The sequence below is a fragment of the Carlito syrichta genome, unplaced genomic scaffold (assembly GCF_000164805.1).
Source record: "Carlito syrichta isolate Samal-C Ts95f unplaced genomic scaffold, Tarsius_syrichta-2.0.1 Scaffold303073, whole genome shotgun sequence".
In the NCBI taxonomy this organism is placed as follows: domain Eukaryota; kingdom Metazoa; phylum Chordata; class Mammalia; order Primates; family Tarsiidae; genus Carlito; species Carlito syrichta.
In genome coordinates this window covers 23,331-37,335 of record NW_007247169.1, presented here as the reverse complement: position 1 = coordinate 37,335, position 14,005 = coordinate 23,331, and the positions used below count along the sequence as shown (strand labels likewise).

The window sequence follows — 14,005 nt, the reverse complement described above, 5'->3', positions numbered from 1 at the left end:
CTACCATTCAACATGGCATTCTATCAAGTTGGTGCCTCTAAAAGCATCATTCAGCCATGGAGGTGAATTCAGTCAGAAGCAGTTGGTACACTTTTTTTTTTTTTTGAGTTGGAGTCTCACTCTTGTTGCCCAGGCTGGAGGACAGTGGCATGCTCCCGGCCACCACAGCCTCCACCCGCTGGCCTCAGGTGATTCCCACCCCCTACCACCCCAGTCTTCCAAGTAGCTGGAACTACAGCCATGTGCTACCATGCCCAGCTAATTTTTTAAAAAATTTATTGTGGAGATGAGGTCTTTCCAAGTTGCCCAGGTTGGTCTTGAACCTGTGGGCTCAGGCAATCCTCTCACCTCAGCCTCCCAAAGTGCTGGGATTATAGGCATGAGCCACCGTGCCCAGTGGTACATTGTTTTAAGAACCCCAATTACTTTAAACTATGTCGGTGGAAGGCAGCAAATTCCTGATGGAAATCCCAACAGCCTCTCCCATTTTCACTTTTCCACATTTGAAGATGACTGATTGCCTCGCACATGTTTATATCAGGTTTTACAAGAAACAAAAGTGTTTTTCTCATGTGTCATTTCTTTTGATTAGTTTTTTACAACTCTGGGAGGTGTTAGTTTCTCATTTTACAGATGAAAAGATGGTCAAGATGGAGTTGACTAAGCCCCAGTCAGACATTTGGTAAGTGGTAAAGCTGGAATACAAGTCCAAGTATTTAAGCTCCAGATTCTTGTCTCTCCAGGATAAGTGACTGCATGTCTGTGCATGTGTGTGTGTATGTGTGCACACAAACTACTTTTTATGGATTTACTACATAGATATTTCTTAAGAATAAGATTGGTGTCCCCTTCTTCCAATTTAGCCTGTGATATTGGATGAGTCTTCCACTAGCTCCTGAAAATTCAGAGCCAGAATGAAATTTCCAACCACAGTAGGCCTCATGATTTCACCAGCTATTTCTTGAGTGACTACTACATGCCAAGCAACATTGGGCACCACGCTGGGAGCAGGGAATAGGATCAACCTAACACGCCCATAGCACATACACAGATCCACTAAGAATCTGTGGTTTAAGCCAAGATGGTCTTAAAACCAGACCTTGACCATCAGTGAAAAAGAAGACATGATGGGGCAAGCAGGTGATGGCAAGAAATGGCAATTTAACCAAGAAGGTATCCTCGGTAGATAATTACAGACACATGCCTTCCTCCCACCTTTCATTACCTTTTATTTCTTCATGTCAGGCTAGAATTTGGGAAATATGCTCCTATCACAATGTATTAAATATATTCCTCACAAAATAAATTGTGTCAAACATTACTTTTATTTGTACTGGTCTTTAGAACTCCAAACATTTTGCATACACGATCTTTCTCATTCTCATAGTTTCTTAAGATAGGTATTTCCTACATTTCACAGATAAAGAAATTGAAGTCTAAAATGATGAACCTGGAGATAACTATGTCTGTTTTAAGAAGAAGAATTTTAAGTCCAACTACAGAGTGACTGAAGTTTCAATTCGCTTTCCACCATCTCAGCAGAATAGGGGAGCAATTTCAATTCTGTTGTAAATCAGGGTTAATCTTTCCAGAAATGTATTAATAGCAAAGACTGAAAACAACTAAAGTGTCTTCCAAAAGGGCACAGGTAACCTAAGTTACAATTAAGTTGCATAGTGCAATACCATGCAACTGTGTACAGGAAGCTCCATGTGTTCTTGCACGGGAAGTTCTCTAAGATACATTGTTATGAAAAGAACAAGTGCAGAACAGTGTACATAGTCTGTTACTTCCTAGGAATGATAAAATGTGAAGATAAAATATATATTCATTATTGACTGAAATCGGCATGAATTAATACTGGGCAAAAACACAAGGAAAAAAAAAAGATTGTGGGGCACACCTCATCAACAAGGGTACCCGCATAAGGAACATTTGTATATCTAACCCCGAATTGTACCCCATGTCTTTAAAATAAAAATAATAATAATAAAAAAAAGATCACCTGGGGAAAATTGAGGGGTGGATTCTCAGTATATATCCTATTGTTTCAAGTTGTTTGAACCCTATAAATGTAACGCTTATTTACAAAATTAGATACATTTTGCACTAAAGAGACTTTCACCTCAATAATATTTTCCTTCCTCTCTGCTATCCTTATTCCAAAACACAAAACATAAATAAATACACCTAGAGCAAATTTTTAATTTGAAAAAATTTGCAGGTGCAGAATCAATCCATGATGTGGGAACATTGACATCATCCATCCATTTATTTCTGAGAATTAGTGGGTTTGGTAGACACTCAGGAACCTGGACTCTCTCAGGAACTTTTGAAGCCTAAGAAAGAGAAGAAAAAGTAAAAATATTAGAAACCTCTTTTTTCACCTTCCTCACACATACAGAAAAACGTACAGATTTTTTGCTCTTAGTGAGTTAGCTTCTCTCCAGGTACCACCCTTCTCAATTCCTCACATAACTCTCTATGGCAAAAGGACCCGGCTTCCTGGGGTAGATGCTCTTCAGATAGGGTTACCAGATTTGGCAAATAAAAATACAGAATATCCAGTTAAATTTGAATTTCAGATAAACAAATTGTTTCTGTTTTTAGTATATAGCATGTCTCATGCAATATTGGGGGGGGGGAGAGCATACTAATACTAAAACAATTATTTGTTGCTTATTTAAAATTAAAATATAACTTGGTGTCCTGTATTTTATTTGGCAACATTATCCTCAGATGCCAACTGGGAGAAGCTAGGTAAGTGCAGTTACATTCACTAACCCAGAGGAACAAGAAGTGCCTAGTCCATTGCGATCCAATAGAACTTGCTGTGATGACAGACCTGTTCTATACCTGCGTTGTTCAATACAGTAGCCACCAACAACTCGAAATGTGGTTAGTGAACCAGATAAACTGAAAAAAAATTTTTTAGATTAGAAAATATAGTCTATTTAGAAAGTAAATTAGTGGGAGCGAAAGAAAGAGATTCACCTCCCCAAGGTGGGAGAGGGGACCAAAGCTAGAAAGCATGGTGACAGTCATAAAATCTCAAAGAGCACATGGCCACACCAAAGTCTAGTAAGGCAATGGCTGCGATGGTCTGGCAATTTTTTATGTAATTAATTTAAATAGAAAATGCCACATGTGATTAATGGCTACTGTATTAGAGAATACAGCTCTAGAACAGCTGCTTCCAACTTAGCAACTTGTGATGTATGGTCAAGTGGTGGCTAAGATGATACATAACTCAGGAATAAACTCATAAGTTTCTGCAGTTTAGTTAATGCCTACTCCATTTCTGTGCAAATACTCATATGATTCATTCAGTGTATTTGCTCCAAGTGTTTATGAAAGATCTATTGTATGGGAAGGATGTGAAGAGCCATAGTACAGAGATGAGTAAGATATAGTTATTCAACAAATTCATCCTGCAAATGACAGTGTTAACTGGATAATCCCAGCATTAGAATGTAAAAGCCACTAAGGAAGTTTCATTTCAGAGTAAACATTGTTAAAATGGATGAGACAGCACAGAATTAGGTCACCGTGTGACCCTTTTTTCCATGATTTTAAGCAAACATCTAGTAATATAGAACCAGGGCATACTAAAGATGATTATTTTAATGCATGCTACCAGCCAGCAGAGAACAGATCCTTAAAACAATTAATGGCTACCTGGGCAACTGAGGGTTTTAATGACACACTAAGTCTGAAGAGGTTAGTGCAGAAACTGGTAAAAAAGTAAGAGTATGGAAAATAAATGGAATAAACTTCTAAATTTCATTGTGTTCCTGGTTGCTGAGTAGGTTGAGTAGGTAATGTATTAACAATGGTTTGTGGACAGACATTTTTACACAGAAATTCAGATAACCACACTCTAGGCAGTGGAAGAGTTTTGACTTATTTTGACATCTATTTTTTGACTTATTTAACTGATATTTGAGTTTCACTAAGTGTTAGGTCCTCTGTTAGATGCTGAGACATAACAGTGAGTAGATAGACCAGGTCCCTACTTCTTGGAGCAGAATCTCATGGAAGAGGCAAACAATAAGGAATCCGAAAAATAAAATCTCAGATTGTATTTTAAATAATCTAAACAGGATGATTGATGGAAAGCAATCTTAGGTGAGAAATGGGGTTAGGGAGTTTACTTTTTTGTTTCTTCTCTTTATAATTGAAGTTACAAAATGAATACAGATGGATTTTAAACACTTCACACACAAATGTTTACAATTTTTTTTTTTTTTTTTGAGTAGGAGTCTTACTCTGTCACTCAGACTGGAAGACAGTGGCATGCTCTCAGTCACTGCAGCCTCGACCTGCTGAGCTGAGGTGATCCTTCTGCCTCAGTCTTCCAAGTAGCTGGAACTACAGGCACACGCCACCACACCCAGCTAATTTTCTGATTTACTGTAGAGAGAGGGTCTCACCAAGTTGACCAGGCTGGTCTCAAACCCCTGGGCTCAGGCAACCCTCTCACCTCGGCATCCCAAAGTACTGGGATTATAGGCATGAGCCACAGTGCCCGACCTGTTTATAAAGATTAACTTCTCATCATGCCATTCTAACTTCACCTCCCTGAGATGACATGATGAGTTTTTTTCCCACAACTTTCTCTATATCCATTCACTATCATCAGTTGTGTTTGTGATCCTGTTTCACTGAATTATTATTTTTGGTAGCTGTATAATATTCTACAGTGTAAATAAGATATCTAAGTTAACAGTATTCTTATCTATGGTTATTTAGATGATTTACAGGTATAATTAACTTTTTTTCTCCTTACAGTGTTAAGAGTCCTTACAACATATAATCTTACATACTGGGGCCTTTATTTCTAGATGGTAGATACTCCCCTTCCCAAGTTATAGCAGAATGGGGCAAATGCTCAAATATATATTTTTTGTGTAATTGAGTGAATGAACGCAGAAACACATGAGTAGCTGCTTTGGGGTCAACAGTTGGCCCTGTGGCAATCACCTGGGATGACAAATTGGCCCCCTACTAACCCTGTGCCAGAAAGTGGGGCTGGTAGCCGTTAATGGTATTTCCTTTTGAAAGTCAAGCTGCAAGCTTTAAAGACCCGCGGGGCCAGGTTTTGTTTGAAAGGGCCAAATGACCAGAGACTGATGGCTCTCATGGAAATGCAAAAGAGTAACGAATTCACAGACTTATCCAAAACCTCACTTTTGACGTTGACAGTTTACAAACCTGCTTGCAGACCCTGCTGCCCTGCAGTTCCTGGAGACCATTTGTTCTTTGAAAGATCTGATTTTTCTGAACACCACCTTGTAAATTCCAAAGGACATGTGTAATCGCTCAACACGACCCCCCCTTACCTAAATGAAGGTATAAGACCCCACTTCTCCTGTTCTGTGGGGCTTGACCTGGAAGCATTATCCCCTCGAGCCTGCTGAGCCGGCCAGCATAATGAAAGTTGCCACTTCCTAGAATAGTCTCAGTGTCACGATCTCTCTGTCTTCCCGCTACAAAATGTCTATTAAATACATTTTAATAGATATTGCCTATATGACAATGACAATTCTTTCTCATCCTCAGTAGTCCTGAGTGTTACTGGTTTTAGTAGTTGTCTATTTCTATGTAAGAAATGGCTTCCCTTTGTTGTACTAATATGTATAACTTAACTACTAAGATGGTTAACAGTCTTTATTTTTTCATACATATTGACCATTTGAATTTAATGAAAGACATGAAATATACTGTTTAATAATTTTTCATATTATATTGTTTACTGCTTTTCTAACCATTTGCAGTTCTTTGTAAATTGAGATCATTAACTCTGTATATATTTTTGCAAATCTTTTATCCCAACTTATTGTCCAAGTATGTGGTATTTTGTTATGGCAGCCTGAGACAGATTCTGGTGTCAAAGAGTAGGGTGGTGTTATATCAAGTTCCTAAAAATAGTGGCTTTGGAACTGGACAATGGGTAGAGACTGGAAGAGTTTTGAGGTTCATATAGAAATATGAATATTAAAGGCAACTCTTTGAAAGCTCAGAAAAAAATCAGAGAACTGGAGCAAAAGCTTTCATTTACTTAAATAATATGAGTAATAATGAATAGAATGTTGACTAAAATATGGACATTAAAGGAAATATGGTAAGGTCTCATGGAAATTAGAGATAGCTTATAGGAAACTGGAACAAATGTGATTCTTGGTATAAAGTGATAAAATACTTGGCTGAGCCATGTTCTAGTGCTTAGTGGAAGGTAGAATCTTCAAGCAATACAACTGGATATTTAGCAGAAGAGATTTCTAAGCTAAGTATTGAAAGTGTGGTTTGGGTTTTCCTTATTGCTTATGTGAGAGGAAAGAGATGAATTGAAGAGAAATTTTTTTTGGCAAAAGGGAATCATAACTTGAAAATTTGGAAATTTCCCAGTCTATCCATATTATAAAAACTGAGAAAGCTTTTCTTAAAGAGATATGATTGGAAAACCATTTGATAGAGATAATGGGTGTGAGTCATGTATTTAATCAGTTATCTCAGCAGAAGTCAGGAATAGAGATGAGATTATACCAGCAAAGATGTTGCCAGTTTTACCTAATGTAGACTGAGAAAACAGGAAGAAATGAAGAAAAATCATCAGATTTTTTTTTGAATTCTACAGGAGAAGACCATAGAGCTAGCTGTCTGGTGTGAATATATACTATCTTTTTAGAAAAGGGAAGAAGGAACCCAAAGACAATTTAGAGATAATTAAGGCTGCCACTTCCACCTCAGACTCAAGAGTGCACAGATGGGGATAGGGTGGGGCTAGAATTAGGTTGGCAAGGATGACTCCACCTCAGTTTCAAAGGATGGCATGCAAAGCTGTGTGGGAGAGCCCTCTCAGAGGGCTGCCTGGGTGGGAACCCAGAGGTAGGGAGATGAAGTAGGACACCCATAGAACCAGAGGTGACACTGCCATACCAGTGGACCTAGACAAATTATCAAATCAAAGAGGATTATTCTCAAGGTTTAAGATCTAATGGAAATTGCCTTATCAGGTTTTGGACTTGATTAGGACCCACCACCTCTTCCTTTATTACTCTTTCTCCTTTTTGGTATGGGGATGTCTATTCTATGCTTGTCCCCTCATTGTATTTTAGAAGCATGTAACTTTACTGGTTTCTCAGGTTAACAGCAAGAGAGGAATTTTTGCCTCAGGATAAATCCTACCTTGAGTCTCATCCATATCTGACTAGTTGATATTTAGATTATGCTTTGAACTTTAAAACTGATGCTGGAAAGACTTTGGGGGCTGTTGGGATGAAATGAATGCATGAAGTACATTCAACCAAGAATATTGGTTGGCTAGGGGTGGAAGGCTATGGACTTGAATCATCGATACAGAGACCTTTTGATGTCTGTCCATATTGCCACAGCTCCTAGAGAAGGGCATGGCAAGAATTCAAGCACTCCTATACATTCCTGAACAATATTCTTGAGAGCTAATAAAAGGTGTGCTTCCCCTTATCTCCTATGCACTCCCAGTAAGAAACTTCAAAGGATCCATAACTTCCCTGCAGACTAGGCCCAATAAACAGAGAGATATTCCTGAACACATTCCTGAGAGTCCCCTTATCTCCTATGCACTCCCAGTAAGTAGTTTCAGGGGATCCTTGACATCCCTGCAGACTATGTGTAATCAACTGAAAGATGTAAATCCCCATTTACTCCCTTTTCTTAGTGGTCACAGGTTTGAATAGTATATCAATGTAATCCTAAATTTTGTGATTTGTATAGCCTTTGTATCAAAGTAATTGTAAGTTTTGCAATTTGTATAACCTTTGTATCAATGTAATCGTAAGCTTTGTGATTTGTATAACTTTTGGGTAAGACATGCTGTCTTAGGCCTTATAAACTCCCTTTACTGTATGGCAAGCTTGATTAATGCTTTTGCTGGTCCTTACTTACAAAAGCTGTGAGATACCTCTGGTATCTGGCACTAGGAAGTCTGGATGGTAAAATGGTAACAGACAACTGTAACTTAAGTTCTATACAATGCTCTGCTGGTCATGTGGCTAATCTATAGGTACTAACAACTCTGGACTTATAAAAGGGGACTGTAAAGCCTAAGGGTGAGCAGAACCATTTTAGAAAGACCTCGAGTCCGTCTCTGTTCCTCGGATTCAAATTCAGAAATAAACTTTTCTACCAATTCCCTACCCCTTCGATTTATTTATTGATATCAAGGGAGAGCAGCTGAGCATTGCTCGGACCATAACATCATGTCCCCCCAAATTCATATATTGAAACCTTAAGCCCCAGTGTGACTGTATTTGGACATAGGTCCTTTAGGAGGGAGGTAATTAAAATTAAATGAGGTCATAAAAATGGGCCTTAATTCCATAGGGCTGGTGTCCTTATGAAAAGATAAAGAGATACTAAATCTCTCTCTCCACTCACACAACCAAGGAAAGGCAATGTGAACACACAATGAGATGACAGCCATCTACAATACAGAAGAGAGCTTCATCAGAAACCAAAACGTTGGCAATTTGATCTTAAATTTCCTGATTGTAGTATTCTGAGAAAATAAGTCGCTTAGATAAGAAGTTACCTTTTGAATGAATACATTTCTGTTGTTTAAGCCATCCAATCTCGATGGCACTCAGCAGATGGCAGCCTGAGTAGGCTAAGATAGTGAGGGATGTGGTAAAAGTTTAGGTCCTAGTTGGCAATGAAACACCAATGACTTGAGCTTACCACACTTTCTTCTTTCAGAAGGAACCTCAAATATAAGCCATGTGTACCAGTTCTAAATCTTAAGAGATATTCCCTCATTTTACCCAAACAACTCTAATATAATGAAGTCCAATGAAGTTTGGATACTTTTTTCAATATGACTATATTAATTCATGTCATAGTCCAATTTATCTTGAGACACAATGTTATACTTATTTTTTAAAATATAGATGTATCTATTAAAGATGTCGTTTTATTTCCTAGGTGTAAATACAGGCAATGGCTTTTAACAGGTTTCTTCATGATTTGAATCTTACATGGTTTGGTACAGTATTAAGATATTAAAATAAAATAGAGAGGAAAAATCCTGTGGCTACATATGAACTCTTCTTAGTTTCAGTATGCACAGAGAATTCTCAATTAAATTCCTAATACTATTCTAACAAACATAAATGATCTTAACAGGAACATATAAGCTTATAACTATAATTTAGGATCAACAGATGGTAAAACCTTAGAAAGTAACCTTAATATAACTAAAATACATTTTTAGCTGGGTGTGGGAGGCGGAGGTGGCAATATTGCTTGAGTCCAGGAGTTTGAGACCAACTGAGGCAACATAGTAAGACGTCATCTCTTAAAAAAAAAAAAAAAAAAAAAAAAAAGCCAGGCATGGTGAGGTGCACCTGTAGTCCAAGCTACTCAGGAGACTGTGGCCAAAGCATCACCTGAGTCCAGGAGGTCAAGGCTATGGTGAGCCATGGTCACGCCATTGCACTCCAGCCTGGTCAACAGAATGAAACCACAAATCAAAAAACTAAAACAAAACAAAAAACTGTTTTAAATCAGTTATGAAATTTATAATACTTTCTTTTCTGTAAACTCAAAGGGGAAAAATATAATACTTGTAGACAATAGTTCAAATTATTTACAGAAAATAAAATAGAAAGTGAGCACAAATGATGGATGAAGTAAAAGATGTTGCTACATAGATTACTTGGCAATCTAAAAAAAGATATTGTTGGTGATTTATATTAAATAGATCTGCTTTGTTTTGGATACCTCCCACACCAACATAACAACTCTATCTCAGTCTCATATCTCAGTAAATTTTCTTCCCTTAAGCACTTCAGAGTTTAGGATGTCATTAGTAACATTCTGGTATGGAAACAAAATTCACTCAGTATGTAATGATTTTTTTACTGTTTCCATTTTCCTGATAATAATCTCTCAGAGAGGGTTGGTTACATAATAGCCAACAGTTAGAAGTACTAGCTTCTGGGTTTTGGAATTTAGACACTGGCTAAGCTCTGTTCCTTAGTTTTCTCATCTTTAAATTAAGACTAAAGATAAAGCTTACCTCTGTAATTGTTCGATAAATGAATTAATATACTGAAGGCTCATAAAAATGTGCCTGGCACACAGGAAATGCCTAATAAGCCGTCTCTCTTGATCAACCTGTGCTCTGATTTGAGCTTAAGCTGCTAAGAGACAGGAAGTTAAGCACCTAGGCCAAGGTTACACACCTATTGGGTGCTGGGTTCAAAAGCTATTTGGTCTGTGAATAGAAAGGATCCAAAGACTTATATGAAGCAATTTCGATCTAAGGATCCAAGTTCTTAGACATACAAGAAATTGAGCAGAAAGATTCCTGTCCTCACAGCAGACCCAGGCCAGGAGCCCTGTGAGGTCATACCTCCGCACAATTCTGATGATTCTCGACCCAGCTACCCATTAGAATCGTTTTGACTTTAAAATGTACTCGGGGGGGGGGGGGAGGGCAACCCCTTCGGGTACCCTCTCACTGTGGGAGCTTTTCTGTCGTCTCAATAAATCCTGTTTTCAAGAAAAACAAAAACAAAAAAAAAAAACGTCCTCGGGAAATTGGAACGTGAGACCGTCAAGGTGGATCATCTGTCTTCCTGACTTAGCCTTTACTCAAAGTAGACACCGGATCCTTTTTCTTAGAGGATGGTTCGCGGGAGGAGGAGGGGATGGAAGGTGGGAGGACGGGAAAAGTCTAGACCCACCCCAAACTGGTGTCAGCATCTGTAAAGTAGGAGGCGCATCAGCAGGAGACAACATCTACCTCAAACTTTACTATTTTTCTCTCCTGGCACACACTGCTCAAAACGAAAGGATTCCACGAAAAACGCTTCGGTGGAGCTCAGGGAGCGTATGATAAAAGCGGTCGCGTCTGCCTAGTTGGTCTAAGCAGTTGGGCGCTGAGGCGTGGGCAGACGTAGCCCCCTAGGGTTCCCTACCCACTCATTTCCTGTCACAGCACAAACCGAGATCCAGAAGAAAAACGGTGAGACTCACAGAACCCAAGAATATAAGACCTTAGAGATGTGTGCCCGGTCTTGCGGTTGGGGCAGCCAACAGCAAAGGGCTTGGGGTCTTAAAATGGCGGTATTAACTTCAGTTCATTGACTGCCAGGCGGAAGGAGCTGCAATTGGAGTTTAAATTCAGTCTGTATTCTAAACTACCATATTTCAACGCCAGGGGCTCAATTTTTCAGAGACCTCTTTCAACGCCCCGGCTAACTTTCAGACTGTACTCTATAAAAAGGAACGGCACCTAGAAATCTTACACAATTAAGACGGGTTATCTACGGCAAAGAAGAATCTAACATATCTCGAGAGTAGGGAGTTTGTCACCCCATTCGGGAAGTTTGCCTTCAGCAACCCCTGAGCAGTTTTTCGGAACCCGGCGCCTCTCCAATTTCAAGCTGTAGTTAGGCGTTACAGATCATGGCTGACCTTACAAAATGCAACTTGTTAGAAATTTCTAGGGGATACTATGAGCTCTGTACAAACATTAGATCCTTAATTGGCTTGCCATTTTTTGCAGGCAAGACCAACTTTTATTCACATCGGTTTTCCCCAAAATCTAAAAGCAAGACATCATCGTCACCCTAGTTTAGGACAAAATTAGCTTACCTTAACTCCTCCGAGCTTTTATCTACAAACGGTGAGTTTAGCTCTTCCTTTGAAACGATGGGGGCTCTGAAAAGAGCCTTTGAGTTTGATAGCGTTTCCGTTTAAGCCCAGATGCCTCTTAAATCACTTGCCCTTAGCCTTATGGTGACTCTCGGTCTTCTTGGGCAGCAGCACGGCCTGGATGTTGGGCAGGACGCCGCCCTGCGCGATGGTCACACGGCCCAGCAGCTTGTTGAGCTCCTCGTCGTTGCGGATGGCCAGCTGCAAGTGGCGCGGGATGATGCGCGTCTTCTTGTTGTCGCGGGCCGCGTTGCCCGCCAGCTCCAGGATCTCGGCGGTCAGGTACTCCAGCACCGCCGCCAGGTACACCGGCGCGCCGGCCCCGACCCGCTCAGCATAGTTTCCCTTGCGAAGCAGGCGGTGTACGCGGCCCACGGGGAACTGCAGACCCGCACGAGAGGAACGGGATTTTGCCTTAGCACGAGCTTTGCCTCCTTGCTTGCCACGTCCAGACATTGCAAACAAACAAAAACGCACCAAAACGAGAACCTCGGGCTGAAGAGAAAAACAAATAAAGTCAAGGAATATGTAAAACATGGCTGCTTTTATAGGTATTTCCTGGGGAGTCAATCCGACTGTTTGATTGGCTAATAGGAAGAGCAGTCAAGTAGCCAATAGAAAAGGTATATTTTCATACCTAATTTGCATGGTTCTGCCCATAGATGACAATCTGCTGTTTGTCTTCCAATTAACTAAGACTCGCTCTGCATCCCTCATTAGCATAAGAGCCCTATAAGTAGCAGAAATCTGCTCCTCACTCTCCATACACTTCTGGTGTTCTAAGATGCCTGAGCCAGCGAAGTCCGCTCCTGCGCCTAAGAAGGGCTCCAAGAAGGCGGTGACCAAAGCACAAAAGAAGGACGGAAAGAAGCGCAAGCGCAGCCGCAAAGAGAGCTACTCTGTGTACGTGTACAAGGTCCTGAAACAGGTGCACCCCGACACCGGCATCTCTTCCAAGGCCATGGGGATCATGAACTCATTCGTCAACGATATCTTCGAGCGCATAGCGGGCGAGGCCTCGCGGTTGGCACATTACAACAAGCGCTCGACCATCACCTCCAGGGAGATCCAGACGGCCGTGCGCCTGCTGCTGCCCGGGGAGCTGGCCAAGCACGCCGTGTCCGAGGGCACCAAGGCCGTCACCAAGTACACCAGCTCCAAGTAAACTTGGCAAGTAAGCGTCTTTGCACCTAGTCCCAACGGCTCTTTTAAGAGCCACCCACTTGCCCACAAAGAGAGCTGTGGTCAGACACCTATTTGGTGGGCTGGAGTAAGCTTTATTTAGAAAAATCAGGTGCATAAAGCTTGTATGTACTTTTTAGTGGACAGTAAGCCTTTCAGGGCCAGCACTTAAAAATGAATCCTGAGTGGCTACCTGGGCCTAATTTCAAAATGGAGCCAAGCGGCCATTTGCTGACTACAAGGCACACACGTAGTGTGTTCACGGAAGACGCCACATGCTGGCGTAACTTTGGGACTCGGCTCTCCCTGTTTATGCCGCCGGAGTCAATGGCTGCCGGAAAGTCCTATTTCGCCTCCTGGACCTAGCCAATAGGCTGTCTTATGGGCAATTTTGGCATTAGCCAATCGGAACTAAACAGTGTTGCACCCCCTCGTTTGCATAAACGGACCGGAGTGGGAACAGGGGCAGGAAATTTTTCTTTTTAAGACAGCCCCTCTCTTTGTTCTTGAGCACGCTTTTTACGTACTGATGGCTGACTCCGTGGTTTCAAACTATTGGAATAAAATCTCTCAACCTAATTCTCAGTACTGCGGCTTTCATTATGGGGCTAAAGCAGTACAGAACTAAAGTTGATTAAACAGTCGTCCAGATGTTGCTTCAAGTATCCTAGTCCTCTATTCAATCGGGTTAACTATAAAGATTCAGACTGGTTGTTTTGTTTTGAACCCCTGTGCTCAATCTCTCGATAGGTTCGGTGCAGAGCATTGAAGCTTAAAATTCCACAGGGGGCTTGTAACATGCAAAAAGGGTTGAAAAGCTCTGCTTTAGACGAAGGCAGCTCAAAGTGCTGGGTGAATAAACAGGCATCCACTGAAGACTAAAATGAAAGCAAGTAAATTCTAGGCATAGGGTGCAAGAATTGAGAGGGAAGCCATTAAACCTGGTGTAAATTTATGGCTCCACTGGATGACCTAACCTTCCCAGACAACTGCAGGCTGCTTTCTGGGCTGGGAAATTCCACCTTCCCTTAAACACTCGACCCATAATCTTTGTTCTAGGCAAAAATTTTAAGACGAAATACTAGAAGCACTTTGCTCGTCTGATGTTTTCAAGTCGAGTCCG

General features: G+C 40.7%; 2 protein-coding genes across 2 annotated transcripts; one reads left to right on the top strand and one right to left on the bottom strand.

The window, feature by feature from the left end:
• Positions 1 to 1,306: 1,306 nt before the first annotated feature.
• LOC103259944 (histone H2A type 1-C) lies at positions 1,307 to 12,215 on the bottom strand. The gene is made up of 2 exons (XM_008057596.2): positions 11,641 to 12,215; positions 1,307 to 2,339 (listed from the first exon to the last, which is right to left on the bottom strand). The coding sequence occupies exon 1, from the start codon at positions 12,154 to 12,156 to the stop codon at positions 11,764 to 11,766; it is 393 nt and encodes a 130-aa protein (XP_008055787.2). The 5' UTR covers positions 12,157 to 12,215; the 3' UTR covers positions 1,307 to 2,339; positions 11,641 to 11,763.
• A 137-nt stretch (positions 12,216 to 12,352) lies between these two features.
• Positions 12,353 to 13,461, top strand: LOC103259943 (histone H2B type 1). The gene has a single exon (XM_008057595.2). The coding sequence runs from the start codon at positions 12,485 to 12,487 to the stop codon at positions 12,863 to 12,865; it is 381 nt and encodes a 126-aa protein (XP_008055786.1). The 5' UTR covers positions 12,353 to 12,484; the 3' UTR covers positions 12,866 to 13,461.
• Positions 13,462 to 14,005: the final 544 nt, after the last annotated feature.

What these genes read in the sequence shown, in the direction of transcription:
- LOC103259944 (XM_008057596.2), bottom strand. Translation starts at nt 12,156, where the DNA reads ATGTCTGGACGTGGCAAGCAAGGAGGCAAAGCTCGTGCTAAGGCAAAA.
- LOC103259943 (XM_008057595.2), top strand. Translation starts at nt 12,485, where the DNA reads ATGCCTGAGCCAGCGAAGTCCGCTCCTGCGCCTAAGAAGGGCTCCAAG.